This window comes from Paralichthys olivaceus, chromosome 2 (genome assembly GCF_024713975.1).
Source record: "Paralichthys olivaceus isolate ysfri-2021 chromosome 2, ASM2471397v2, whole genome shotgun sequence".
Taxonomy (NCBI): Eukaryota; Metazoa; Chordata; class Actinopteri; order Pleuronectiformes; family Paralichthyidae; genus Paralichthys; species Paralichthys olivaceus.
Genome location: NC_091094.1, coordinates 12,253,584 through 12,280,985, shown reverse-complemented (window position 1 = coordinate 12,280,985; position 27,402 = coordinate 12,253,584). Strand labels below are relative to the sequence as shown.

General features: G+C 39.5%; 1 protein-coding gene across 2 annotated transcripts; it reads left to right on the top strand.

Moving 5' to 3' along the window:
- Positions 1-870: 870 nt before the first annotated feature.
- slc38a3b (solute carrier family 38 member 3b) lies at positions 871-27,334 on the top strand. Of its 2 annotated transcripts, XM_020101631.2 has the most exons (17): positions 871-1,173; positions 9,865-10,020; positions 10,306-10,326; positions 10,498-10,579; positions 10,679-10,794; positions 13,449-13,522; positions 13,963-14,055; positions 15,025-15,106; positions 19,163-19,245; positions 20,452-20,510; positions 20,885-21,061; positions 21,219-21,298; positions 21,388-21,488; positions 22,237-22,361; positions 22,454-22,598; positions 23,723-23,826; positions 23,951-27,334. In XM_020101631.2, the coding sequence occupies exons 2-17, from the start codon at positions 9,917-9,919 to the stop codon at positions 24,053-24,055; spliced, it is 1,551 nt and encodes a 516-aa protein (XP_019957190.2). In that variant the 5' UTR covers positions 871-1,173; positions 9,865-9,916; the 3' UTR covers positions 24,056-27,334. The 2 variants fall into 2 exon arrangements, with proteins under 2 accessions (XP_019957190.2, XP_019957191.2); XM_020101632.2 differs by lacking the exon at positions 10,306-10,326.
- Positions 27,335-27,402: the final 68 nt, after the last annotated feature.

The following is a 27,402-nucleotide window of genomic DNA, read 5'->3' as shown; positions in this document are numbered from 1 at the left end:
GTCTATTAGTTCGTAGAATTACTAAGTCATGAAGGCAGAGGAGGAGAGTCACACGGAGGTGATACACTGTTCAACAGATATGTTGGTTTTTATTGATATATGTAAAAAACCAGAACAGTACAGAGCTAAAAATGAGAGAATATTAGACCTAATTTTGAAGGGGGCACAAACACGACTCCAAATGTTGCTCTGTGTTTGCTGTATTGTGCACAAAAATGTTTTCACACATGAACCACATGGCTGCTTGTTAATTTGTTGGTATTAGTGTTGTTAAATGATTTTAACTCCAGCGTAGGAGTTTGTTTTGTCTCAGCCCGTCCTTCAAACACAAAGGACTGCATAATGAATTTAGATCCACTTAATGGCTGTTATTGGTAAACTTGTGGTGAACACTTTAAGTGTAATATTACTGTATGTTGAACATTATAAGTATCAACATTGTAGCCAGATCCAGTCTGAGCTGCTAATCTTATTGCTCCACAGTGTATTATTGTTTTATACTTTAGTTTATAATCAGTATTTTCACTTTTGTATTTTTTTTCGTGCCTCTGCGTTTTTTGTCTAATATTTGATGACACGAAGGCAACTTTCCATATTGCATATTGAAAAAAGAGAAATGTGTTTCAGTTTACTTTGCACTTTAGGCTATAAGTGACTTTATTTATTGCATGGTGAGGCCACATGACCGCCTCACCTTTGTGTTAATGTTTACTAATGTCTACTTAAATTCCCACAACCACTCAGAGAAATCTTTTTGGACTGTATCCTGGCACTTCTGTCATTCATCCCAAATGCATTCATCCCACAGCCTGGAGTGAGTCCTCGACTATCCCTGCCTTCCTCCTCACCTCCTAAAGGAGCAGACCTACAACGAGGTTTGGGGGTGGGTGCAAAGGAAGAGGCGGACCAATGGTGCGACCCCCACAGATGAGCTCCAGGAGGTTTTACAATGCCGAGCGTTTCTCCGAGCGCATTTTGCAGCTGCTGGCTTGGAGAGCGAAGGTCCCGACGTGCGTAAAGCACTCATAAATGTAGATATAGTGACCACACCGAGAAGAGAGACAGAATATATAACAAGGAGGGAGAAAGCCATCGATCATCAAATTATTCCAACACTCAGCGGAGGAATTAACCTGAAAGCTTCGAGAAAGAGAGCGAGAGAGAGAGCCTTTGGTAAGACTGAACAAACCTATAGAATTTTATTTACGCTTTGTTTACATATATGATCATGTTGTGTTTGACGTGGTCTTTGTATGTGACCGTTTTTAAAGCTGGGTGCCTCTGGAGTGATATTTTAAAACCTTTTCCCCCAACCTCTGGAAATAGTAGCCCAGAGAAAAATACGGAAACACGCAGCGCATTATGCATGTGTGGCCTTTATGAACACATGGTTGTGTATAGTGTGACATTCGACTTTGATCATTAAAGCCAAAAATCTCATGTTTGGTCATCGGGCAATGAGCGCCAAGTCCAGATGTCACGACCATGTGCTTCGGGGAGTTATTGACAGATAGTCGTTCATCTATTGTCCGATCCCTGCTGCACTTCGAGTCCTTTCTCTCGTTGGATGATGATGCTGGAAGTTAAAAGACATATGCAGCAGATGGAAGGAACATCTGGATGAGTAACACGGTGCCAGCCATCCAGATGTTTACAGCTTTATATGTTATTTTGGTTTGATGAAAGTTTGTGCGTGATTGTGCCCAAAATTTGGTTGATGTGTGAGGGAGGTTTTACGAGCAGTTACACGTGATTAATCAATAAAAAAATCGATATTCTTCCACACATTTCTTGACAGCATGTGCGTTTTTAAAGCCCCTGAAGTGTGAGACCTTTCTGTACTTTTCTCAGTCTCCACCTCCTGTGGAGCCACATGACACCGAGTTAAGAGACAGTCTCCTTCTTCTCCTCCGGCCACCAGTATCCATGCCCGACCAAAACTAATAGTTTTCTCCTCTGAATAATACTCAACCAAATGTAAATCATCTTTAGATGTTTTGCTCTGACACCAGATCAACAGCAGTAGCTATAACAACCAGTAGCCTTTTAAAACGCTTTGCCAGTGCGATTGCAGGCTAGAAATAGGCCTACCCATGTGGAGGAAGAGCGCCGTGTGAGTGTGGGAAGTTACTGCTGCGCATGATCTGGGCGAAATGAGCTTGTTTCATTGTGTTATTATTATGTGCCCAACAAATGTATTTTTTGAAATCAAAGCTTCGACTGAACAAGGATTGTTTTTTGTGACCTGAAGGTTTTGTGGATTTCCTTGAGCAGTGAAAGTTCAGGTGATTTGTTTGTCAAACAAAGATGTCTTGATTTGCTGGTTCCAGTCTCTTAATTCTAAGGATTTGCTGCTTCCTTTGTCTTACAGTAAACTGAACATCTTTGTTTTATTGGCTGAGAAGAAAATGAAACAAGTTGAAATCTTCCACTGGGTCTATAGGAAACTGTGATAAGGATTATGTTACTTGATAGACCAACTGAAAAGAAGATCATTTTTTTAGATTAGCAGAAATATTCACTAGTTGCAGCCCTAATAATATTAATATTTCAATTAGGATAAGGCTACATTATTGTTAGGTTACAGAGCTTATAGGTAACTAGCCCCTTACAGGCTACGTTATAGCAGGTTGTCAAAATTGTTAATTATAATTCTAAGCATGATAACACACAAGTTTCTTGGAATCATCTTTATGTGTCTCGTTAATGTGAAAGATGTGAAAAACGTTTCCGAGCAGGTTGCAGGTTGTAAGCTTCCATTTTGAAAGAGGTGGTTTCGCAATTCTGGCCTCGACCGGTCAGGTGAAGTGAAACGAGGCACATCGGTCACAGTTGCTTGAGTAGAAGTGATCTTTTGTCTTCAACTGTGGCTGCACTGTTGAAAGCACATAACTGCCTGATGTGAAATATCGGAAAAGATTGGAAAAGATTGGAAACTTGTAACTGTCCTAACCTCTGTCTGTGTATTCAAGGCAGTGTGGGCGAGGGAGGGGGGTATGTTTTTGACTTTGCCCCCTATCTAAACACCAACACCCTACATGGGTTTTCATGCTGGGTTCATCGCAGTGGAGAGTGAGCAGATAAGCCCGACTGTGGTCAGTGACCTCGGTGAGCATGTGTGGCGGTGAGCCTGGCTGAGAGTGCGAGCAGGAGCTGGACAGGTGCACGTTGTGTGGAGGGCCAGTGTGTTATCAATGTGGGAGGCAGCCAGCTGTGCTCCTCCGTCACACCGAGCAGACGCGTGAATATCGGTGTTCAACTCAGCCCAAGTTTCAAGTATCACGCTCTCCAGGGGTTATTATTATCTTTGCAAATTTGCGGCACCTAAAACCCGTTGACATTTTGAGCACCACCACTGCTCTTCATCAGTAAAAATTGGACCCCTGCACTGTGCAAGTGGTTATGATGTGTGTTTGTGCCTTGTTTTTTATTAGCTGTGTCAAGAGGCTTTTAATTTGTGTGGTTGAACCAAACCTGGTCATGTGCTGTTGTCTATTTATATCTATATCACTAGAAAGTCATTGTCCTTTGTTGACATTGGGTATTCAAATGGAGCCATTTATTTAAGTACATGATGTACTTGTTATGAGTGAGCTGATGTAATCCACCATTTCAAAACTAAAATGTTCTCCCTCCAGCATTTTTGATCTCAAACATTGAGTTTTCCAGCGAACAAGTTATGCTTTGTTCATCTTTCGAGAGAGTTCAAACTTATATCTTTTATGCTCTCATTATTTCATCCCCCTGGAGATGCAAAACATGTTCTCTTAATGTTTTCTTAGAAATCTACAGAGAGCCATATGTTACTGTATGTGAACACTTGCAAGAATCTAATCCCTGTACGCTTGGCAAGCTACAAACCCCCGTATATATTGAATTTCAGCACTTAACTGTTATATAAGCTGATATATTGGTCTGGCTCTAAGACTTGTCTCAACTTTAGTTTTGAACAATCAAGCCTCAAGTTTTGACCTGAGAAAATCCTGGAACATGTATAAGGCAGCAACAGGTAGATAGTTACTTATAGATAAATAAAGCAGCTATAATCTACATTTGTATATCAACAATATTAAATTATGTGAGGACGGTGTGATGATGTGATTGGTGGTGATGAACCTACAGAGAATAATCACCTGAATCGCTAACTGCCCTCAGCTACACAAAGCTTTATAATGATTTTCTCCTCCATCATTTTCTAACAATCTTTGTCCACTTCAGATTTGTCATCACAATATATCGTGACCTTTTGAGTTGATACAGCAAACTTGTTGGGTGGCAGTTTTTTATTTACATATCTGGTAGACCCAGAGCAGTATCACCATTCATTTAGAGGTGAAACCTGCCAAATTTCTAGCTCCTGTTTTTGGTCTCTACCACCACCTGTGGTTTCTATCTGTGTTTTTCAGCTGCTTAATTCTCCACTGTCATCATCACCAAGCTAGTTTTGGTGCTGCACAGGAATCGCACATTGTTTATAAGAACCCCCAAACAATTAGCTAAAGTATGTACCACTGTAGCGTTGCTATAATGAGTGGTCACTTTCACCATTTGATTTGTTATACTACGAATCTGTACCAACTGGATGCTGTAAACAAAAACCTAAGGGTTGCAGTCATACCCATTACTTTCTACAATATGTTTGAAATATTTGACATTTTATGTGATCGTAATCAATCTGGTCAAAGAAAAGAAATGCATCTGTCAATTTTCTGTGAAAGGTATATTTCAGGGGTCTGGTTGACACCACTCCTGCCTTCATGGTGCCAGTTAACTGGATTAATATAGCAGGACAGGCTTGTTTGACAGTTTGATGTTGCCTCACAAATCATCACTTTAACAACAGCTGAGCTTCATATTCTCTCCTTGTGTGAACACAGATTGTATTGACTGCTTGTAAAACAGCCTGTTAAACTATATCTTGGCTCCTTATGTCGCTGTAGAACTGCTGCTTCCTTTTATCATCCCTTTAAACCATTCTGTCTGTGTGCCAAGACAGCCTGCATATAAATCCACATTCATTCTATGAAGAACTTATTTGGCTGAAATAAGGCTTTAATAAACATTCTTTTTACTTTCTACATATTATATATCAACTGGTTGTGGTTGTGTCCTATAATATTAAGTCAGTGACCACAGGTCTCTGAATATCTATTGAAAGCAGAACCATGTTTTACTTTTTATTGCATTTAAACTTGCCACCATTTGCATATGAAAAACCAAGCACATCTTGATTTGGTGGATTTAATATTTTTATTCATATTATTTTATATTTTATCACTGTATGGTGCTGCCACACAACCTTGAGTGCTGAGTTTTTTATCAAAGTATTTTTATACAATTAGTTTTGAGCATCTCACACAGAGATTTCTGGAAAAATAAACTTTCAGTCAGAAACTTATTGTACAAGGAAAAGATAAATCTAGTTTTCCCTCTTGTGTGTTGGTGTGTGTGTGTGTTGTCATGCATCACACTGCTTGGAAACAGGGAGATGAGGAAGCTTGACTATCACGTGTCAAATCCATTGTTTTCCATTGTTCCAATTTTTGTTTTTGTTAAACCTACTACAATTACAATATATGTTTAAGTTGTGGGTAGTTGGTCATAGAGAATATGACTAAACATGGTCCTAAAGCATTTTTGAGGAATGTTATACCTATTCAAGAAAATTGGTTAACTTGGGGTGAGAGGGCAAATTATTACATATACAGTCTTTGTATTCAGCTGTTTGATTGTCACATCTGACTTTTTACCGACTTTTTACTGACCATTTAAAGTGATGTAATTCATGAGAAATTTACCAAAATAAAAGCCTGCTTTGCCACCGAGTAATGAGATGTGATTAAAGTGGTGGCTGACATCAGAGGACATGAGCTTTTGTACTATATGGCTTTTCACAAATTTCAAGTAACATACATTGTTAAACACAATATACAAACGTATAAATTATTTTTTATCAATGCCTCAAATTTACAACTCATATTGTTACTTATTCACACGACGTCCACAAATGCAGGTCGCGTGTAAATTGTAAAATATGTTACTCGTAAAACCCGAGTAGCTGTTTACTTTTCATGTTAATTAAGTTAGGACTCTTTACAGTAAATGAAAAAAACATTTTCATCATAAGAAAACAGGTTATAAAACAAACCCAGCTACCTAGTGGTTGGTTGCCATCCAAAATGTTGCATACTGCCATCTACTGGTGAGTGCTTCGTGTTCCTGCATTCCTTCCTCGCTCGACACAAAACAACGTGGAAAGGATCCACACGAATGAGATGATGTACAAGTTGTAAATCAGAGGCACAGAAACATACTTACTGATAAAAATGACTCATGTATATGTGGGTTGTGTTAATGTGAGTTACGTAACACAACATTTGTTTGTGTAATAGTTTTGTGTTTTACCACCATAGTGTTCCTCTGTCCCCAGCAGGCACGTGGCTGAGGATGAGCTGGTGCTGCCAGGCGCTCTTAGCTGAACCTCGTGCCTGATACACCACCACATGGGCATCTCCTCATCTGCATGTGCTCGCCCACTACCCCTCACTTGTCCCCTTCTCTCCTGTTTTATTTCCAACTCGCACAACAAGAGAGAGGAAATACTTGTTGAGAGTGCGGCTTCCTTTCTCCTGAGGATAAAATCTTTTATAAACAGCTGTTACCTTCTCTCTCAGTAATGGAAAAAGAGCGAACAGCTTATCATCATTCACTCGCCCACCTGTTCAAACACTTTGAATGTCATGTAAGTCCAGTAACTTAGAATTGCACTTTTCACTCTCATGCCCCTTCATGGCCGATGGGTTGCATAACAGAACTCACTGTGGGCTGCAAGAGAGTGCACGAGTGTAAGATGACCCCCCTGTTGGGAGAAGAGGATATGCTCATAGGGCATTTTGCCAGATACACAGGAAGCAGTATTCTGTAACAGTAAATATAGTTCCAACTGGTTTCTGAGAACATTTCATGATGTAGAAGCTGCATGTCCCTTATCACCAGTGGGTGAGCTATTCTCCCATATGTTTGGGAAGTTTGCAGATGTTCTGGAAAAGAACATTTTCACAACTTGGCAGCTTTTTCCCGCAAAATACAGAGGAAATTATTATTTTATTTACTGATCTTAATTAGTTGAAGAGAGATGGAAGTCCTCCAGGGTACAGAGAGGTGGGCTGAGAGGAAGATAACAAGCAGCAATGTCAAGTGTTAGTTTCATCTATAACTTTTGCATCTCCTTTCACCCCCATAATCAATGAGTCAGTGTCCCTTACTTTGAACCACAATGTGTGCATACATGGTTTTTAAGAGTCATGCACACAGTATCCATTTATACTGCTAATTTTAACCTGGTATTATTAGTTACGCAGTTGGTGAACTTTATCTGAACTTTATCTGAAATATCAGTTTAATCTTTAGTAGTATTTATAACCCCCCCCCCCCCCCCCCCCCCCCCACACACACACACACACACACCCCAAATTGACACAAATAAGATACAACCCTAAAGGTAATCTAGACATCTATGAAAAATATGCATATGATTAAATGTGAAATATGTGTTTCAATACCTTAATATCTGGAAATCTCAGCAATGTGTCACTTCAAAAACCAGCTCTGTCAAGTCTCTAACAAGCTGTCTTGCATCATCTTGACAGACATGTTTATGGACGCACATTTAGTTAAACTGTTTGTGCCTCCCCTTCACCCGTCACCAGATTAAATTACGCTTCAGGAATAACCCCACTGCTGAGTCTGTTTAGCCACCTGATCTGTATATGTTCTATCTGTACATGTCAGATGTTTCACTTCTGTCACATGGGTTTACGCTGCTGATGGACTGCAAACTGGAATGTTGTGCTGTATAGTGACCTATAATTAAGTTTTTCTTTACAGCCCCTCAGACGTTTTCAGTGGTTGCATTTGTCCTTATGCAGAGTCATGAGACTCATTGTATGGATAGAGATGGCCATGAGAGACTGAGAAGCTTTTCACATATTAGATTCTGACTGAAATATAAAACTATATTTGGAAAAGAAATATAGACCCTACATGAATATGGTTTTATAGAAGGAAAAGGTTTTGACTGTCAAGTTAGTTGGTTCTGCTTTTGTCTCAGATTAACCTTGATACTAACAGAGTAATAGATAATTGCAGATAACATAAACTCTATTTAAACAATACATGGATACAAATTGAATTTCACCTACTTTCCTTCACAAATGTCACCAATGAAACTAGATTTCAAACGTCAACCAGGACACAGTTTAACTTCTGTTTGCCAACATACACTACGTGTGATATAAATGAAGTCTAACATGACACATAGCTACAGTTCAGTTTGGAAACAAACAAGGGATCATATAGGTGGAAATAATGAGCTGGTTCCTGTATTCACTGTAAATACACTGCCCTCATGTTGTTCCTGTTGGCTGGAATAAGTCTTGATCCACTGTTGTCTGGTTCTTCAGTGTCTTCCTGGGGTCTAGTTGCACAATATGTACATTCTTAAAAGTTGTGTTATTCTTCCTAATTGTAGTTTATAAAGGAAAGTTTCAGTCACCTCTCTGGTAATCAATCTATGTATATACATTTGCAGTAACCTTATTTTATGTGATACGTTAAACAGGTTTAAATAGGATAATTTTGGCTGGGATTAATCAGCATTTTCTTTTCACTATCTGATTTTTGTGTTGTATGTTGCATCCACTGTGACTCTGTTTTATGCCTCTCAAGTTTCCTTTGTAGCTGCAGTGGTTCAGTATCAATGAGCACTCATGTGCACAGTGTGAATGGCAGTAACAGTGATCTTCTGGCAGAGAGGACACACCGAGCTGCTGTGCACTGGTCCCAGCAGAAGCAGCAAACAACATGTTATTGTCTCTCTGGAGTGAAATAGTCAAGAGGATTCATTGGGGTTGTGGATGTATAGTTTCCTGGTTGACAAATATGTCATTGTCTTAAAATCGCAGCCACACAAACCCCAATCTTCTGAAGTAAAAATACAGGGAAAATTAGTAATTAAAGTATTACATGAATGACTGTTTTGCAAACTGCTTTGTCTGTAATTTCACAGGGGCATTGTTGTGAGGGATTGGGTTTTGTTTGATCAAATTGTCATAAAAACAGGGCAGTAACACTGAGAATCTGCAGGCTTATGACTTGACACAAAAGACTAGAGCAAACAAAAAGGAAAAAAACAAAAAACGAACTCAAATAGACCTTGGCCTTTGACCGTGTGGTCTGGACGTATGTTTGCCTTGCTCAGTAACAAAGTTCTGGAAAACACAAAGAAGTTTTGTCACATTTTCCGGCATTTTATCTCAACGTGTGATCATTTACAACTGCTGTCTGTCGGCAGGGGTTTCAGTGAGTGAATTGATGAGAGCGTGGGCATGGTGTCGGAACTCACAGAGTAAACAGCAGGAGTGATCCCCTCTAGCAGAGAAATGTTAGAGATAAGGATTCATGACATCATGACATGATCATGACATTGAAGGCAGGATTTCAGGAACCTGACATGCATGAATATTAGCTCAAGAAATATTCCTGCTCGACCTAACAATAACTTCTGTATGACACTGTGATGGAATTAAATGGCCACAGTGAACAAAAATTATTACATCTTTGCCAAACTAATGTAAAACTAATGCTGTTTATGATCCTTATATTGCTCATTGAATAATAACACAATTGTCTCAAACATGAGAAAACACCATCTCCCATAATATGAAGTTGACTATAAAGATATAATTCCAGGGCCTTTTAAACATTCAGATTGTTCATATTTTAAATGAAAAGTATCTTCTTTAAATAAATAAACCTGCAGATCTGATATCTGTGTGTGATAAGTCTTTTCTGCTTCCATCCTAGATATTCAGACCTTTGTCGGACACAAACAAGCCAAAAAGAAACGACTCTAATCATGGAGCCTGCTCAGTCAGAAGCAAACATCATATCCAACGGGAAAAGTCACGACCCCGGAGACGACATGAGTGTGCCAATGAAGACATTTCTCGAGGAGGATCAGTGAGTGTACTTCTGTTGCTCCACACACGATTGGCTGCTCTTTGTTGCTTCTCTACTGCTAATCGCATTAAACACAGCATGTGTCCATCACTTTTTATACTGTCTGTCTGTATTAGTTACACTTGAAAATCACACTGAGCTAAAGCCACAAAAGCCTTTTGTACCTGTTTTACATTAATGTGACTGGGATAACGAATGTAGTGAATGACGTGTGACTTACCTCCTGCAAAATCTCCGCTTTTTCTAAATGCATGTGCTCACTTCAATGGGTGGATCCATATACAGAAATGGAACTCAAGCAGTCAGGTATGTTTGCTGAGATTTCTATGAAGGTTTTTTTCCCCCCACTGCATTTGTTTGCACAATGCACAAAAACAAGCATGTCATTTTAACCCCTGTCTGCAGCAGATACATGTGCATTTTTTGGCAGTAAATAGAAAGTCCATCACTTAATAGACAAACATTTTCCCACCGTAGATTTGATGATCCTGACCTAGGACTGGAAAATGAAGAATTTCTGCCCAGTGCTGATGGAAAGAAACCTCAACGCTTCACAGACGTAAGACTTTGCCGGACTTTGCTGATATGAAACAACAGAAAGAGCATTGTGGTTTTTATATATCATATATTTATTGTATGCTTTTATTTTTTCATTCAGTTTGAAGGAAAGACCTCTTTTGGCATGTCTGTCTTCAACCTGGGTAATGCTATCATGGGCAGTGGAATCCTGGGATTGGCCTACGCCATGGCCAACACTGGCATACTGCTCTTCTTGTGAGTAAATAAGAAAGAAAGAAAGAAAGAAAGAAAGACAGAGGCCAAAACTTGAGCTTGAATCTACTTACTCATCAAACACTGGCATAGCTACAATTGATTGTAGTGTCCGTTAAGTAGTTAACTTATCTTATAATTCCAGAAGTCTCGGTCTATCTCGAGAACCATTCATCTTATCAGCTTCACACTTACTGTGTGCTTTTGTTAAAGGACCAAGGAAGTGCAGAACATGTTTCGATGGGCGTGTTCACAAAAAACTGCATTTGACAACTGATTCTCCAGTTCGGCGTTCTTCTTAGTACTGAGTTGAGTTTCTCTGAACTTTTAATAAACGAGTGAACAGCTCTTTGTGCAGCAGCGGTGATGCAGGTTCGTTTTTTTCTGTGGACTGAATCCTTCAGCGGAAAAGAAAAAAGCTGCAACCAGCATCATCACGGGCCAAACAAACAGCCCATTCTATAACAGGCAGGTTATGAATGAGCTCTGCACTAGTTAAAAAACACACGTCATGAGTATATCTAATGGACATTATAGGGATTTACACTAGGAGTGAGCTTCACTGGTGTGTAATGGTGGTGCAAGTTACTTATAGAAGTGATTTATTGTCTGTCATGACATCTGCTATCATGTTATGTTCCATGATATGGTCGTCTCCCCTCGTGCCCTTTATCTAAAGCTCTCCTCCCCGCCCTCGTTGCCACATGGAGACACCAGAAAGGCCACAGCTCAAAATAATCAAACCTCCAGACCCTGTGTGTGGCATCTGGTTCGCTCATTTAACTTCCTTCTGCTCCATGCAAGACTGCTGCTGTCAGACCACCACCCTGGTCTCTTTCTTATAGTCTGTGTTTGTTTAGCTGCAAAGCGAGTGGTAAGACAGGAATAGAGACTGGCCTCAGTGTTTCCCTCGACTGGGGAGAAAAAGGGGAAGTCAGATCGACGCGAGAGCTTTGGAAGAGTAGCTCCTCTGATGAACAAGTCTGAGGCCCATCTCTTTCCTTTGGGAATGAGGTCATAGGTGGTGACTTCTGATTTGAAGTAACTGAATCATTGTGGCAGAAGACATCCTAACATGTTTTCAAACCAACCTGAGGGTTAAAGACATTTCTGCTGCATCCTAACATGTTTTCAAACTAACCTGAGGGTTAAAGATCATCAACACCTTGATGACACCATGTCCAACTGTCCAACATGACATCCAACAAACAGCATATCAAAGTTGACCACAGAGATACAATGCAAACCACAGTAGGGCCCCTGCATGGATAACATCACGTTCAACTTCAAAGCCACACACCATTGAATATATTTTGAATACTGTTCCTCATTTAAGCATATTGTGTTCTCCAAAAAAGCTTAATATACATATATATATATATGTATATATTTGTCATTAATTGTTAGTATTGTTTTTAAGGGAGTAGTTTACATATAATATCCAACCGTTATTTTTATTTACGACTATTGACAGGACAGGGGCACCTCAAGGGTCCAATGACCCCCCCCTGGATGTGTTCAACTGTGGCAAAGGTCATTTTATTTCAATTTACCCAACTGTTTCAGCCACTTTAAGATATAAAACATTTTAACTTCTTATTTTATATTCAAGCCACATAACCTATTTTCATTATTTTATTGTATTTCTATTGACTTAAAGGCAAGTAAAGGGAACAAGCTAAATCCCTAGATCACTAGAAAATGCTTATTCCCTAGATTTGGATGGATATGGATGGAACAAAAAACTAAAGCGGTTTCTAGGCACATGGGCTTATTTGTTTCTTGTGGGCTTCATATCTAAGATCAAATAATTAAAAAGTGAAAAAGTACACTGCATAGGTATTCTGACACTTTCTTTCACATATTCACATCTTTGTTTTTTTAACCACCAGTCACAAAACAAACTGATGTTCTCAGTGCTCTTCTGGATATTTCCAGTGCAACACAGAAATAGAGTCGCCATGAAGAGCCAGACGTCTTGCTGAATATTGCACCAGGGTGTAGGGATCCAGAGAAGGATATCCTCTTCTTTTAGACATGGCATCAAACTCCAGGAGATTCTTCTAACAGACACAGATAAACTCTTGTTTGCGAGTTGAGGGCGCTCATGGGGTTTTTATAATGGCTCTCGTACTTTTCGTTGACGTCTCAGGGCCTACAGAGATGTGCGAGAGGGAAACTAGTTGTGTCTATACAAGGAACACATGAGCGCAGGGAAATGCTGGGAAAAGGCCTGAGAAAGGTGACTGATTTGGGATCACCCTGTGACTCGTGAGGAATGCTCATGAGAAAGTGCTCGCTCAAGGCTTTGTGCCTCTGTAGGAGGGACACTGCACTCGTTAGATGAAAGGGGTTATGGGAAATAGCATTTTCATCATGTGTAGGACTATTGGCCTTTATCAATGGAGTACAGTTATATTCTTTTATAACAAAAGTCTCCTTGTGTTTCATGTGTATAATCGTTTCAACTATTGGTATTGTGTTACAGTAATACAATCAGCGTTGAGCAGCATCAGCTTCAGGACGTGGACAATTGCACAGAAATGAAAGAATGTTAGGGCCGTAATCCAAACAATGCAGATTTGGGAGAAATACAAAGGTTTACATGTAACATCAGTGTAACAGTGTCTGACTTTCCCCGTTGTTTGGTGTCACAGGTTTCTTCTGACTGCAGTAGCAGCGTTGTCATCTTACTCCATTCATCTGCTGCTCAAATCCTCGGGCATTGTGGGTAAGCCATGCATAATGTCTAAGCCTTCTGTAGGGAAATGGTGCAACTACATGTTGCACGATTATAGTGACAGTCAACTTAAACCTTCAATATTTCTGCTACTGAGGGATATTGGATTAAATCAAAGTGATCGAATCAAAAAGATGTTTGATGCTGATTAAGGACCTTTCAGACAAAAATATCAATTTAACTTTAATTAAAATTTTAACGACACATTATTTTATGATAAGTTCACAAATGAAATTAAATTAGATGATTCTATAACCTGTAATGGAGCAAATGTTTATAGTATCTAGACATATTAGGAGTGAAAATGACACGGTTCTTTACCCACCAAGCACACATACTGTTCAAATAATGTTATTGTTTATTGTGTTGCCCAAAGAGACATCTCAGCAAACATAACTGAGTCATAAATATTGTTTGTAATGTGTTTACAGGAATTCGAGCTTATGAACAGCTGGGCTACAGAGCCTTTGGCACTCCTGGAAAAATGGCTGCCGGTATTGCAATTACCCTTCAGAATATTGGAGGTGAGGAGTTTAATGTGTTCGCACACACAATATGTCACTTGTTTGCTGAAATCCCTGCAGCAGAAAACATGAATTACACATCATTAAATGGATCAGGGTTTATTCCCCACTGACCCACCCATCACACATCCTGAAACCACCAGTATTACTGTGGCTTTGTTCCAGGCGGTACGTCTCTTTAATTGTGGGCTATAGGTTTATTTTAAGAGCAAAGACAAGGAGACCTGTTGTTAAACTGCTCAAACTGCTGCGTTCCCACGAATAAGAGATCACCACTGTATTCCAGCAGGATGATGGGTGTGTAGCACTGACTCAACATTTTTTCATTTTTCTCTGCCTGAAACCAGGACTATCTAGGAGCCAAACATAACTGTGTGTCCTCTGATACAATATTTAAGATGTTTAAGATAAATTGAGTGTTTTGTCCAACCATCTGTCCAAATCCCACAGAATTTACCGCCATGTAAAACAGAGAAAGCAGAAAATCCTTATGTTTGAGAAGCTAGATCTAGAAAATGCTTTGTATTCTTTCTTGGAAAAATTCCAAGTCGCAATTTTGAATTAATTATCAGTTTGAGTTTCACTCAACGTAAATGTTTCAGGCTCTTTAAAAGTATTAAAATGCTGTTGGGGCAATACTGTAAATTATTTTTATTAAAAAATGTATATAAATTTGTTAAGTAGTTCAAATGGAATCTCTTGATTAAAATACCTTTAATTTTTTTTGATTGTACTAAGTAACCTAACCTCTGAAGAGTACTGAAATTCCCAGAAAACCTTTTTTACAGGGGACATGACCTCGATGTCCGCAGTCACACCGCGGCTGCTGCTCGGTCACTTACACAAACACAGTGTGATAAGTGTTCTTGTGACATGGCTTTGCTGATGTCTGTTTGCTGATGTCTGACAGCGCACTTGACCATGCTTGGCCACGCATGTTCACTTTTCCTCTGTCCTGTCCTGTTACAGCTATGTCCAGCTACCTGTACATCGTCAAATCTGAGTTACCGCTGGTCATCCAAGCATTCCTGAAGGCTGAACCCAGCTCTGAGTGAGTGTTTTCACCGACGTGCTTTTCAGCATTAACACCCCTGCGCTGCTTGTGAAAGGCGCATGACTCCTGCCTGCTGTTGCCCCAGAGCTCAGACACTGTGTGCAGGGTCAAGGCGACTGGCAGAGTGTGTGGGCAGTGAGAATATCAGTTTGAACCATTCATTGATTCAGTCAGGGTGGGGGTGTGATGAGAATGGTGGCTTGTAATTGGCTGAGTAACGGGGGGGGGGGGGGTTGGATATCATTCAGTTATGCATACACTCAACATAAACCTTGTGTGTAGTCGAGCGCTGTTTACGTCAGAGCCCTGCCACAGACACTCTGCATATGGCCATGGAGGACTGAAGTGGATTCCAGCTGCCTGTTCAAATCTAAAAACAAACCTTGTGTTGCACATGAATTGCATCAACTCCAAAATATCCTTGACGTAGAAGATAAATAATATCAAACAAATATATCTTCAGAAATGTCAGAAACACATCTCAACCTTGTGTTTTAGATATTGTAGCTAAACATCCAGAAAGTCATCATGATATTATAAGAACTAAAATGACACAGAAGAGCACATACCTCCAACAAGAAATGAAATGACATTTGAATTTTATTAGGATCTGCAACAAATTACATCAGCACCCTGAACATGCCGGATTTTTTTCATCATGATCCATTAATTAATCACCGAAAATGTTTAAAAAATCCATCAACCCCCTGATCTGGACCAAAAGTTCATGGAAATGTGTTTTATAATTTTTGTGTACTCCTGCAAACTAAAAAACAAACAAACAAATGTAGCATGACCCACTTGGCTAGATAAGATATAAGATAATAAAGAAGAAAAAAAAAGAACCTGTGCTCTTAAGAGTCCCTCTGGATCCAATATCTTGACTTTCAATCTTATTGATTCTTGAGAAACTAAGAAACCTCTTTGAATAACAGATGATGTAACTAACAACCTTGTAGTCGACTCCTCCACAATAGAGGCAACTTCTCCCTTGTCTGTTTGGTTCTTCCTTCAGATTAAACTCAGTTTCTTGCACAATCTATTCAAGCTCCTGATATGTGCTGCTGGTGAGCCAAAATATGAAGCATTTTGTGATTGGTGAAAATTATACCATGGTTTAACTTAACAAGATGCAGCACAATCTACTTCTGATATTCCTCAAATCAAATATACTTTGTTGTCTCCTTGGGGACATTTCTTTTGGGCCACAGCGCTAACAGCAGCTGCAGAACAGTTCATTGTACAACAAAATAACAGCACACAAGGACATATTGTGCACGACCCAGAATAATAATAACAATAAAAGTGAGTTGAATATTGCACCTTATTATTGTTATTCTCCTCTGTCAGTGGCTTTAATACTCTGTCATAAAAAACAACCGCTACGCAATATATTAAATCAAGGCTTTGCACTGACCTGCCTCTGAAGGACATGTCCTTACCCTCTATCACTGATCAGTGGGATAAACTCATTCTTAGATCTGTGTTTGTGTGTATCTATGTCAGGGTCAGAAGATAAGCTACAATCGAGATTCACGTATGAAGTATTGTCACTCTCCCCTCTGTCTCTATCACACACACACACACACACACACACACAAATGACAGCAGCAGGTGTTGTAACATGAATGCCAAATTCCGAGCATAAGGACGGGTCAGCTCAGGGCCAACGACTGCGACAGGCTGTTCATTTCCACTTGATGCACCTCCTGCTGCTCAGATGTGTGGCGTCAGGAGAACACGGTGGAATGAGGGGCGGGTGGCGGGTGGTCTGGCAGGGGCTTTATTTGTGACCCGTGGCTCTTTTAATAGTCAGCAGTGATGTGTGGCAGATGGACAGACAAGCACCTTTCACTTAAAATTGTCCGAGGGGTGATAAAAAACGTTTACAGCAACACAGGAAGATATACATGTGCATTACAAGGACACATTGGTTTCCCATGGAGAGTATGCATGACGATTGTTGTAGTTTGCAGTGGTCGCATGGGGAGAGGTTCGGTGGGAGAGAGTCATTCACAGTTGAACTTCAGACTTGGGCTTGAGTCAGATGGAAGTCACAAAAATAGAAGTGATATTTGATGCCGATACCAAAACACCAATAATGATATTTACGAAATATACGACTGATATATCGGCTGAACACATCAAGTTCCCTAAATGTTATGTTATGTGTTTTCATCTGCTTTTGTTTGTTTATTTTTTAGACAGCAGGATTAGATGGTCCAAGCTCCCCATTAGTTAAAGAATTGTTAATAAGAACTGTGCTGACTGGGACATTTTACAGTTTAAAGTGAAATTTAAAAAGAAATAAGTCATTAATAAGTTAAAATTAAAGTTGAGTTAAAAATACTCATCTTTCATATGCAGGACTTGCAAGCCCAGGTCACTTGCAGCGTGACCTGGGCTTGTCCTCTGGAAAGTGAAACTTGACTTGGCTCGTCATATGACATTCCCTATACAGCTCTCGATTCTTAGTAACCACATCTGAAAGCCTATCATCAGAAATGACCTAATGATGGGGGGGTCCAAATACTTGCGTGACTTCCCCATGCTTTCAAGGGACTTCTCCACACACACACACACACACACACACACACACACACACACACACACACTCACACACACACACACACACACACACACACACAGACACACACACACACACACACACACACACACACACACACACACACACACACAAACACAGAGAAACAGATAGAGGGACTGATCTCACAGATCCCTGTATGTTACAGCCTGTCAGGCCTGTGGCTGATCCCAGTGGGGCCTTGATAAGAGGTTGATGACTCACAGGCTTAAAGAAGGGGCTGTAGGGCTAAAGATTTAAAGACAACTTATAAGAATTTAAATTATAAGAATTTAAATTAAAAGAATTAGAAAGCGACCATTCCATTCTGTCATCATCAGTGCTCTTGATTTCAAATAGACATTTCCTGTTATAAAGATTATTCATTATCATATTATATCATTTTTAACCATTTTTCTTGTAGTGAGTAACTTTCTTCTAATTGTGTTCAAGCTGCATGATCAATTATTTCAACACATATATTGTAAGTCAGCTTCCTCAAAAACAGCTTGAAGCTCTGTAGCTCACCGAGAACTGTGTGAAAAACCTGGAATCCAACTCAAAAACCCTGAACAGCCAAAGTAGGAGCAAACGTGTGAATGCCGAAAAACAGTGTTCAGCTCTGTACTGCTATTTTACAATCTTTAAATCCACCACACCCCTGAAGCATAATTCAACATGAGAGAGACACAAGCATCATAAAGTTGAGGGAGACATACCAGGGACAATGTGTCTTTTCTGCCCTAGTAAGGCAATTATCCATTTAAAGGATGGAACTAATCACATGACGATAAACAAACCGCTCAATCATGCTCTGTTTATATATTTATATATGAAACAAAGTTGTAACTGCGTACAAACTAGTGACATATCTCATCTTCTTCCTGTGATATCAGTAGCAGGAGGTCACGATGTCAGATCAACACAGAACACAGTGACATTGAGCCTCTCTCAGTTTAATGGGGCATCCACATGTATCAGGTGGTCATACAGCAGCAAGTCACTCATTGGATTACGGGGGAGGGGGGGCAGGAAGTTCAGGTCAGAGACGGCAAAGGTGCAAAGTTGACTCTGGTAATATTTGTTGACTTCTGCGGTGCTTTGAGATGCGTCGGCTCCACCTTGTCTTCCTCTTCTGAGCTGCAGTCTGTCACACAAATCCTCTTGAGTTATGTAATGGTTTATTCCAGTGTACTGCTGTGGAGAGCAACACATGCAGACACGTTCCTCCACAGTCTTCAGGCCCAGCATGTTTCCAGCAGGTTGCAAAATACAACACATCAACCAGATGTTTTTACAACCTGGTGACAGTCAGTGCTTTTTATAGTTTTATATTTTATAAAATAAAACTTGCCAAAACTAAACGTGTGAACCAATTTCTCGCCATCTCACTCTCCAGTCTGTTCCTCTCTCTGTGTGAGCAGCTGTTTGAAATACTGAGCTCATGAAAGTAATTTTTCTCCAAACAGTTTGTGGTACATGAATGGAAACTACCTGGTCATCATGGTCTCTGCCAGTATCATCCTGCCCCTGGCTTTAATGAAGCAACTCGGTGAGTAACACAACGTCTGTCTCTTACCATCTGCCTCAGTATTTATTTACTGAGATGTTTCCATCCAACACAAAAGACTATAAATCTGTTGTAACTGATGTCAGTGAGGAATTACACATTTATATTTTATATTTATTTCATGTTCTCAAGCTGCAGTCCAGGCCCAGAGAGCTATGGAAACCCATTTCTGCCAAGAAAAAAATAACAAGAACAATAAAAAGAACACTCATGGTTAAAAGACAAGGTTACTAGTAAAGATATGACTTAATTAAACAGAGTTAAGATATTTTTGGCGCTTTTAATTTGACAGTAGCCCAACAGCAACAAAACACCATGGCCAATACAGTAGGTTTTTCATTGGGCTGATTTCAGTCTGAATGCCAATGTCGACTTACAGGGCCACCTCACTGTAATGATAATAATAGTAATAGTAATAATTCAGAGTTTTATTTTTCTCTTTTTTTTCTGGTTAGTTTTGGCCTCTGAATGTTTAAGTCTTTTGCTCCAGGGACAGACTTCCTGTCTCCAAAACATTAAGAGACTATTAGTCATAATGTCATTTCACTTCATGGTCCCTCTGGAACATTTGCGGTCTTTTTCTGTTTCTCGTTTTATTGTGTAACTCTGACTAACTTTTAGACCTTTAGTTAAATCATTCTCTTTTGGCTCTCGTCCACTGCATTTCTAAATCATTTCGCTACAGTACGCCTATCTGACCCATGGATTTTCTAGTTTCTTTTCAAGACAGTGTTTCTATCCTCAAGATTTTATTATTAAGAAGATCTTAATAACCTTGAGCCAACCTACATAACGACATTTAGATGGAGCAGGTGCCTGGAAGTCCGGCAATCAGTGTGTTTTTATCCCACCACAGGCAGCAGGAACCAGCAGGGGCCTAATTATACATCTTCTGCCCTGAGATGATCTCGCCTTGTATTCCAGTCTGAGCTGTTCGCTTCAAATTAAAATAAACAGGCTCTCTCTGATCTCATTGTGCTGTGAGGTCATCCACAGGGCCAATTTTGTGGGTGTTATTGCAGAAGCCGTGTTTATAGAACAGTAGGAAATCCTCTTACCGTAAACTTTGTGGAACTTCTTATGTAAGGAATAAAGATTTCAACAGCTCCAAACAACACATGCAATCAAAAAGGATTCGTTTGTTTTAAGGAGACGTGTCAGTGACGACCTTTTCGTCTGTATTTCCAGGTTACCTCGGCTACACCAGTGGATTTTCCCTCAGCTGTATGGTGTTCTTTCTCACTGCGGTAAGTCGGTGCCGCTCACATAGTGGAGATTCATCACAGTGACTCCTCATAAGGAGCCTCATGTGCTCTGGCATGTCACCTTGGCACATACGTTACCCACTTTCCCACCCTCGTCTCTTTCCCACCCTCGTCTCTATTTCCTGTGGCATGTGGTCATGTTTGATAAGGCGAATATAAGAGCTGCTTAGAGACATCAAAGGTCGAGTGTAAAACCTCGGAGGCTGGGACTCGCTAATCTGATGTGAAATGGCCTTTTTTCCCCTTCCAGCTTAACGCCAATGGTTAAGAGCTCTCATTTACTGACTCTGACACTTCCCCTCATCCTCATCACATCTTTTCTCAGCTTTCCTCCATTATTATCCATCTCTCCGCAGGTTATCTATAAGAAGTTTCAGATCCCCTGCCCGTTCGAGGAGTTCTCAGCCAACAGCACTGCTGCCCACCTCAACGTGAGCTTCTCAAGCCACGGCCACGAGTACACCAATGGTGTTGTTCACGCAGACGATGACGACTCCCACTGCTCCCCACGCATGTTCACCATCAACTCTCAGGTAGGCGGCTGAGGTCTGAGGATGCAGTTTGCATATATGAATCGTCTTTGAACATCGAGTTCTGCTGCTGTCCCAAATCTGAGTTTGCTCACTTATTTTTGGGGCTTGGTGGAGCTACTAATCCTAAACTGTCATCTGTTTACGTGTCTATCCACAGACAGCATACACCATTCCCATCTTGGCTTTCGCTTTTGTTTGCCACCCTGAGGTCCTGCCCATTTACACCGAGCTTCACAAGTGAGTCATCCCTCTGTAACCAGCAATATTTGATGACAGGTCAGTGCAGAATGTGGCCTTCATGTGACTCTCACCTCCTCTGATTTCAGCCCAACAAAGAAGAGGATGCAGAAGGTGTCCAACATCTCCATCTTTGTCATGTACAGCATGTACTTTCTAGCAGCTCTCTTCGGCTACCTGACCTTTTACGGTGAGAACAGCTGTCCTCGGCACCTCTGTAGGAGTTTGTAGATGAATACGAAGGAAATGTCCAAATCAAATCACTTGTTTGATCAGTGTTTTTTATTGTCGAATGATACACAAGAGAGGCTTTTTGGAAAAGATAACACACAATTAAAAGCTAGTTCTAGGTGTCAGATATTTCAATTCCTTTGTTTTGCTGATTTCCTCGTCTTGCAGTGTTTAAATTGACATCATCATCTAGAAATCATGTATGTAGCAATTTTTTAATTTATATATCCAGAGACATGTTTCACACTCGTAACCATGTTAGAAAATCTAGAGAAATTGGGCCTGGAAGAAAAGAATGGCAGTGATATGTCACAAGGGGGCGCTGCTGTCTGGTTCGGCTGTAATTTGTGATTTTAAATAATAAGACTTAAATTTTACTGCAACATTTTTGCATTGAGTATAATATCAGCAAAAAGATAAAGTATTTTATCAATATTTTCATACGAGAAAATGATCCTTACATTCATTTTCATTTTACATTTAATGTTCCTATTTTAGCAGTATTAGTATATAGATACTCAATATTCATGTTAGTATTTTCTGTTTTAAAGAAAAATCATTGAATGAGCTTTACAAACAATTTACTTTTCTACTTTTTCCTTCAGTACACACGGATCAAAAGCTCCCTCTTGTGGCGACTCTTTGTTATAACGATATGGCCCTGAAGGTAGTGAATAAACATTTCTTCTCTTTGTATATTCCTGCAGGCAACGTGGAGCCAGAGCTGCTGCACACCTACAGCCGCATCGATCCTTACGACAATTTGATCCTGTGCGTGCGTGTTGCCGTCCTCACTGCCGTCACACTGACCGTCCCGATTGTGTTGTTCCCTGTGAGTGTGTCGTGGATGTTGTTCCCTGTAGTGCTTGGCAGATGTTTTTCTGTGGCAGCATGTGATCATTAAAACTATTCATCTGTCCTCAGGTGCGGAGAGCCATCCAGCAGATGCTGTTCCCCACCAAGGCTTTCAACTGGTGGCGTCACACAGCCATCGCTATCGTTCTGCTCACCTTCATCAACATGCTGGTGATATTTGCCCCAAACATTCTGGGCATCTTCGGCATCATTGGTTCGTATAAAACCAGAGTCACAAATGTGAAATTATATTAAAAATAAGTGACGACCCACTCCCCGCAGCCTGGGCCTTTATCATTAGCTCCTTTAGTTAATGTCTCAACTAATATTTTTACTTTTGAAAAGCTTGTTGTGGGAAATGTCTGATATCACAATTAAATCAAAAAACAGCATTTCATGTTTCATAGGATCGATTCTACACATGCGTGATCATTGGTTACTCATTCGGTCTCTGTTTACAGACTGAAGTCTTCTGTTTGACGTGGCAGTGTCTTTCAGCCTTTCTAGTTCCTGGCACAAAAAACACTCATTAAAAGCAAAACTAAAAAACGTGACTCGTGCATGTTTGCTCGAGGACAAATTGACGGCCTGAGTCAATATTATTGTCGTGCTGGGTCCTTAGATCAGAGGCCATCTTTCACAGGTCAGAGGTAAAAGTTGAAAACATTTAAGTAAAAGCTCCACCAAGGACACCTTCAAAGCAACGGTTTCTGCCCTGACAAACACGCCGAGGCATTTAAAGTACACATATGGGAGTATGTACGGGGCGTCCTTTATACACATGATGGTAGCACACAAATACAGCTCACACAGGTGATGCACTATAGGGAGCTGTTTGCAGCAAACTTTGTACTGTATGTTTAAAACTCACAATCTGGGATTTAAGCTGTTTTAACAACAAAAAGGCTTTATTACAAAACTGACTAAAAATGAATTCTAGTAAAGGACAAATACTTAATTAATATTCATGAAGAAAATGAATTAATGAATAAACAAATTAATGAATAAAAGCAGCCATTATTATTTTGTATATAGATTTTTGATCTTTTACTCTGTTGTTGAATCATTTTTCAATTCTACAGGTAACTTACATTTACTAAGAACATTTTTATACTTAGAAGTCCATTCATGACATTTCCCTTGATCACACAGTTTAAGTTAATTATAGCACATGACACTCGAGAATGTAACATCTGTTCAAATACACATGGATCCTCAGTTCAGTTGAGAAAATCAATACAAAGGGAATTATTATCACTGCATTCAATAAATCAATAAATCTGTGTATAATGTTTTAATGTTTGATCTTTGACCAGTCCTCCCTCTTCGTGTTTCCAGGTGCCACGTCGGCTCCCTGCCTCATTTTCATCTTCCCCGCCGTTTTCTACATTCGCATCGTCCCCAAAGAAGACGAACCCATGAGCTCTGTTCCTAAGATACTGGTGAGGCATCGAAAGCTCTGTTGTGTCGTCTTGAACCATTAATTTAACTTTGTGATTCAGGATTTGTGTTGCATCTTAATAATTAATCTTCTCCACCACTACTGTGTTCTTCCCTCGTTCTCAGGCTGCCTGCTTTGCTGCTCTGGGCGTCTCCTTCATGGTGATGAGTCTGAGCTTTATAATCATCGACTGGACGATGGGGAGCAGCCATGCCGCAGGAGGCCACTAGAGGCTGCGTCAGTGTGTGTGGGCTCAGCAAACGGGGAAAAGTACTGGTCAATGTAAAAACGGAGCACTATCACCTCAGTGGGAACACACTACAGTGCTGGCCAGCACACAGCCGGGGGGTTGTAACAGTAAACAAACGTACAGTATCGAATGTGGGTTGGAATCACATTTGGATTGACCAAGTCGAATTAACCCTTTGACACTTTTCCGAACAAAATCCTCTCATAACAATGTTCAATAATTCAATTTAACGCAGTGCAATGGTGATAATGTAATTTATATGAATAATCAGGAACAAACAGGGTCTCTTTGATTTTTACCATCATTTGCTTGTGTGACAAAGTCCACACCCTCGATGGAGAAATGGTCCTTTCCTGTTGCTTCCTCTTTATTTACACATAAACAGATGCAGCAGGTACTGTATAGAAGAAAGTTGCTACGATCGTGTTTTAGGCGTCGAGATACACACAAGAGATGACAAAAAGCTCGCAAGTTATTTTTACACAAAGTTTTTTTCGCAAGACGCACAAAACGGGACTCACCCTGAACCAGCAGCACTCTGAACTGTAAGATAACACAACAAGTGCTTTAAAGCCCTAAAGTGTGGATGACACTTCATTTCCCAGAGTTCTGATTATTATCATTATAATTTTACAGTTCAAACTTTTATTTCTAATTAATGAATCAGCATTATTTTTAACCAACACAGATGCCTTTCAATATTTAGAACAACGCAGTAAAAACAGAAATGTATATTTATTTAGCTACTGTCAGTGTTTTTAATTTCAGATATTTAACTACTGTATATGATGAAGGTAATTTTGTTTTAGATCACAGCACAGTATAGAGTTAATGGAAGGTGTTCCAGGCTGACAATACTTTGAATATTTGTTACAATATTACTCGATTGATTTGAGAATCCTTGATAGATATTTAGCACATATGCCAAACTGTGACATTGAATATGAACCAAGTACAGTTCAAGTTTACCCCGACAGTTCACATCTCATGAGCCTCTTTAATTCTTGATCATATTCACCTTTATATTTCGCATTAAGTCCGTAGCCCACATTCACAATAAAAACCCCTGATACGTGCTACATATTCTGTAACTACACGTTCCAATACTTTGTAGAAGTTTTACGATTCTTACACTGAGCAAGAATTTAAAACCAATGAGCCATAAATAATAATTTTTCTGTAAATGTTCCCATTTCTTTGTCTTCCTGAGAGTTAGTTAAGGATATTGATACCACTGTAATGTATGTGTGTAACAACAGCAGCAGCCAGGAGAGTTATTTTACCATAACGATTGGACAAAAGGGAACAAATATTCAAGTAGATGAATACATGAACCCATTAGAACTGTTCAAGTTCACCAAATATTGTTTATTAACCTGAAGCATTACAAGCAGCAGGCTCCTGGAAGTCACTGTGACCAGCCAAGAAATTGTACGGTAGATAATCCCTATAAGCACAAATCAATTTTACACTTCAGTTTTTGTTTAAAATACTTTTTTAAAACTAGTTAATGCTCTTTAGAACATCTGACCGTTGGATATCTTTAACTTTATCAGAGTCTGTATAACTGTTTCCCCCATTTACACTCTTCGTGATAAGCTAAGCTAATGTGCTGCCGCTCTGTTGTGTTTATCAAAAATACATATATATGGTATTGATCTTCTCATCTAATTCTCAGGAAGATGGCGACTAAGCACATTTCTCAAAATGTTAAATTTATTTTTTATTTTAACTGATCTAGAATTGAAAGGGTCCAAGTGAATAAATATTGTGTCCAGCCATGCAGATAGTTTTAGTTTTACTTACTCGGGTTTTGAGATGCATCATATGGATGAAAGTATGTGGACACCAGCACAACCTCAACATCTCAAAATGATAAGCAAGCAAAGCCAAACTCCACTCGGCTGGGTGCAATAGAATCTTTTTTGTACAATGCCTGGCCAAGCAACATGAATATATAAAAAGAGTAGAGTTCAAGTGAATTTCTTTTTTAATTTGAAGATGTATTAATCTGTTGTAGTTCTGCTGTGACGTCTTTGCTGTTCTGGTTTGTAGTATTTTGATTTGCTTTCACACTTGATGAACATTTAGACTTGAAGTTCAAGTTTTGCATGTGGTAATTTCCAGTCCGTCCTCCAGTTCATATAGGGAACTACACTGTGAGTGATTATCCGTCCGTATTCAATTGGCATTTTAAAGTGAAGTGGATTGGACTCTCAATCTGTGCTATAGTTACCATAGTGTTATATTAGTATTTTGAAGCCCTTCTTAAATGTTTTAAACATTACTGTTGTGATGTTCCGTCAGCGATGACACGCTCAATCCAAGGTTGATTTAGGGATGTGGACGATCACTTCCAGACTGACAAACTGGGGGTATCTATACAGATATCTATATATCTATATATCGATATATAATTTCACAAATGAATGTTAATGTAAAAAAGTATGTTTTGAAACAATGCAACATTTTGAGCTTTTGAACTCAGACAAATGTTACGACAAATACTTGGTGCTTGTAGCCAAAGATGGTTTTATATTGTTATGTGGCTCTCAAGCTTCAGAAAAGTTCTGTTTAAATCACTACATCTCTCGTATTATTTATGTATTCTTCTATTGTTTGTGTTGTGTTTGTTTAAGGATTTCTGATTTCCGATCAAGGTGTTTTTAACAGACAAATTCTGAACAACGGCAGGAGAAATATTCAGTGCACGTATCAACCTCCGTCCCTTGCTTTTCCATGTATATTTGCTGTGGCTGCTGTGGTGTGAGCTACATGAAGGGTTCCTTTTGTCATGTTTAGTGATTTCTTGAGGTGATCATGCCAAAATAACAACTGACTACCTACTGCTTTGAAATGCCTTTAACTTTGGAACAGATCCCACAGATTAAAAACCAGACAAACTATATCAAATATGCATTTTTCCTGTAATCAAATCTCTGTGCTATTTTATTATAGTCTAACAGTTTTTCAAGATGTTAATCTATGAAATGACACAACTATAAGTAAATACTAAGATATATGGAATTCTGGTGAATAAGATGTGGCTTTATATGAATGATGTACATAAATCTAAACCTTTTATATTTGTGATGCATATTTACAGTAGCTTGTAAAGTGTAAATAGAAGGGACAGTTTTAGTTTGGCATTAAAATAATTGTAGATGTTTTTGCATCGTCTCATCATTTACCCTTTACTGAAAGTAATTATTTTGAGCAACTCCAATTTCAGGCGACTGAATTAAATATCCTCAGTTGATGACTTGCGTTGACATTTTTTTGTGTTCAGACTTTCCTGAAATGTTTAAATATGCAAATGAGGCAACT

What these genes read in the sequence shown, in the direction of transcription:
- slc38a3b (XM_020101631.2), top strand. Translation starts at nt 9,917, where the DNA reads ATGGAGCCTGCTCAGTCAGAAGCAAACATCATATCCAACGGGAAAAGT. An exon ending in CAAATCCTCGGGCATTGTGG is followed by an intron (nt 13,523 to 13,962) that starts GTAAGCCATGCA and finishes ATGTGTTTACAG; the next exon opens with GAATTCGAGCTTATGAACAG. An exon ending in GGGCATCTTCGGCATCATTG is followed by an intron (nt 22,599 to 23,722) that starts GTTCGTATAAAA and finishes TCGTGTTTCCAG; the next exon opens with GTGCCACGTCGGCTCCCTGC.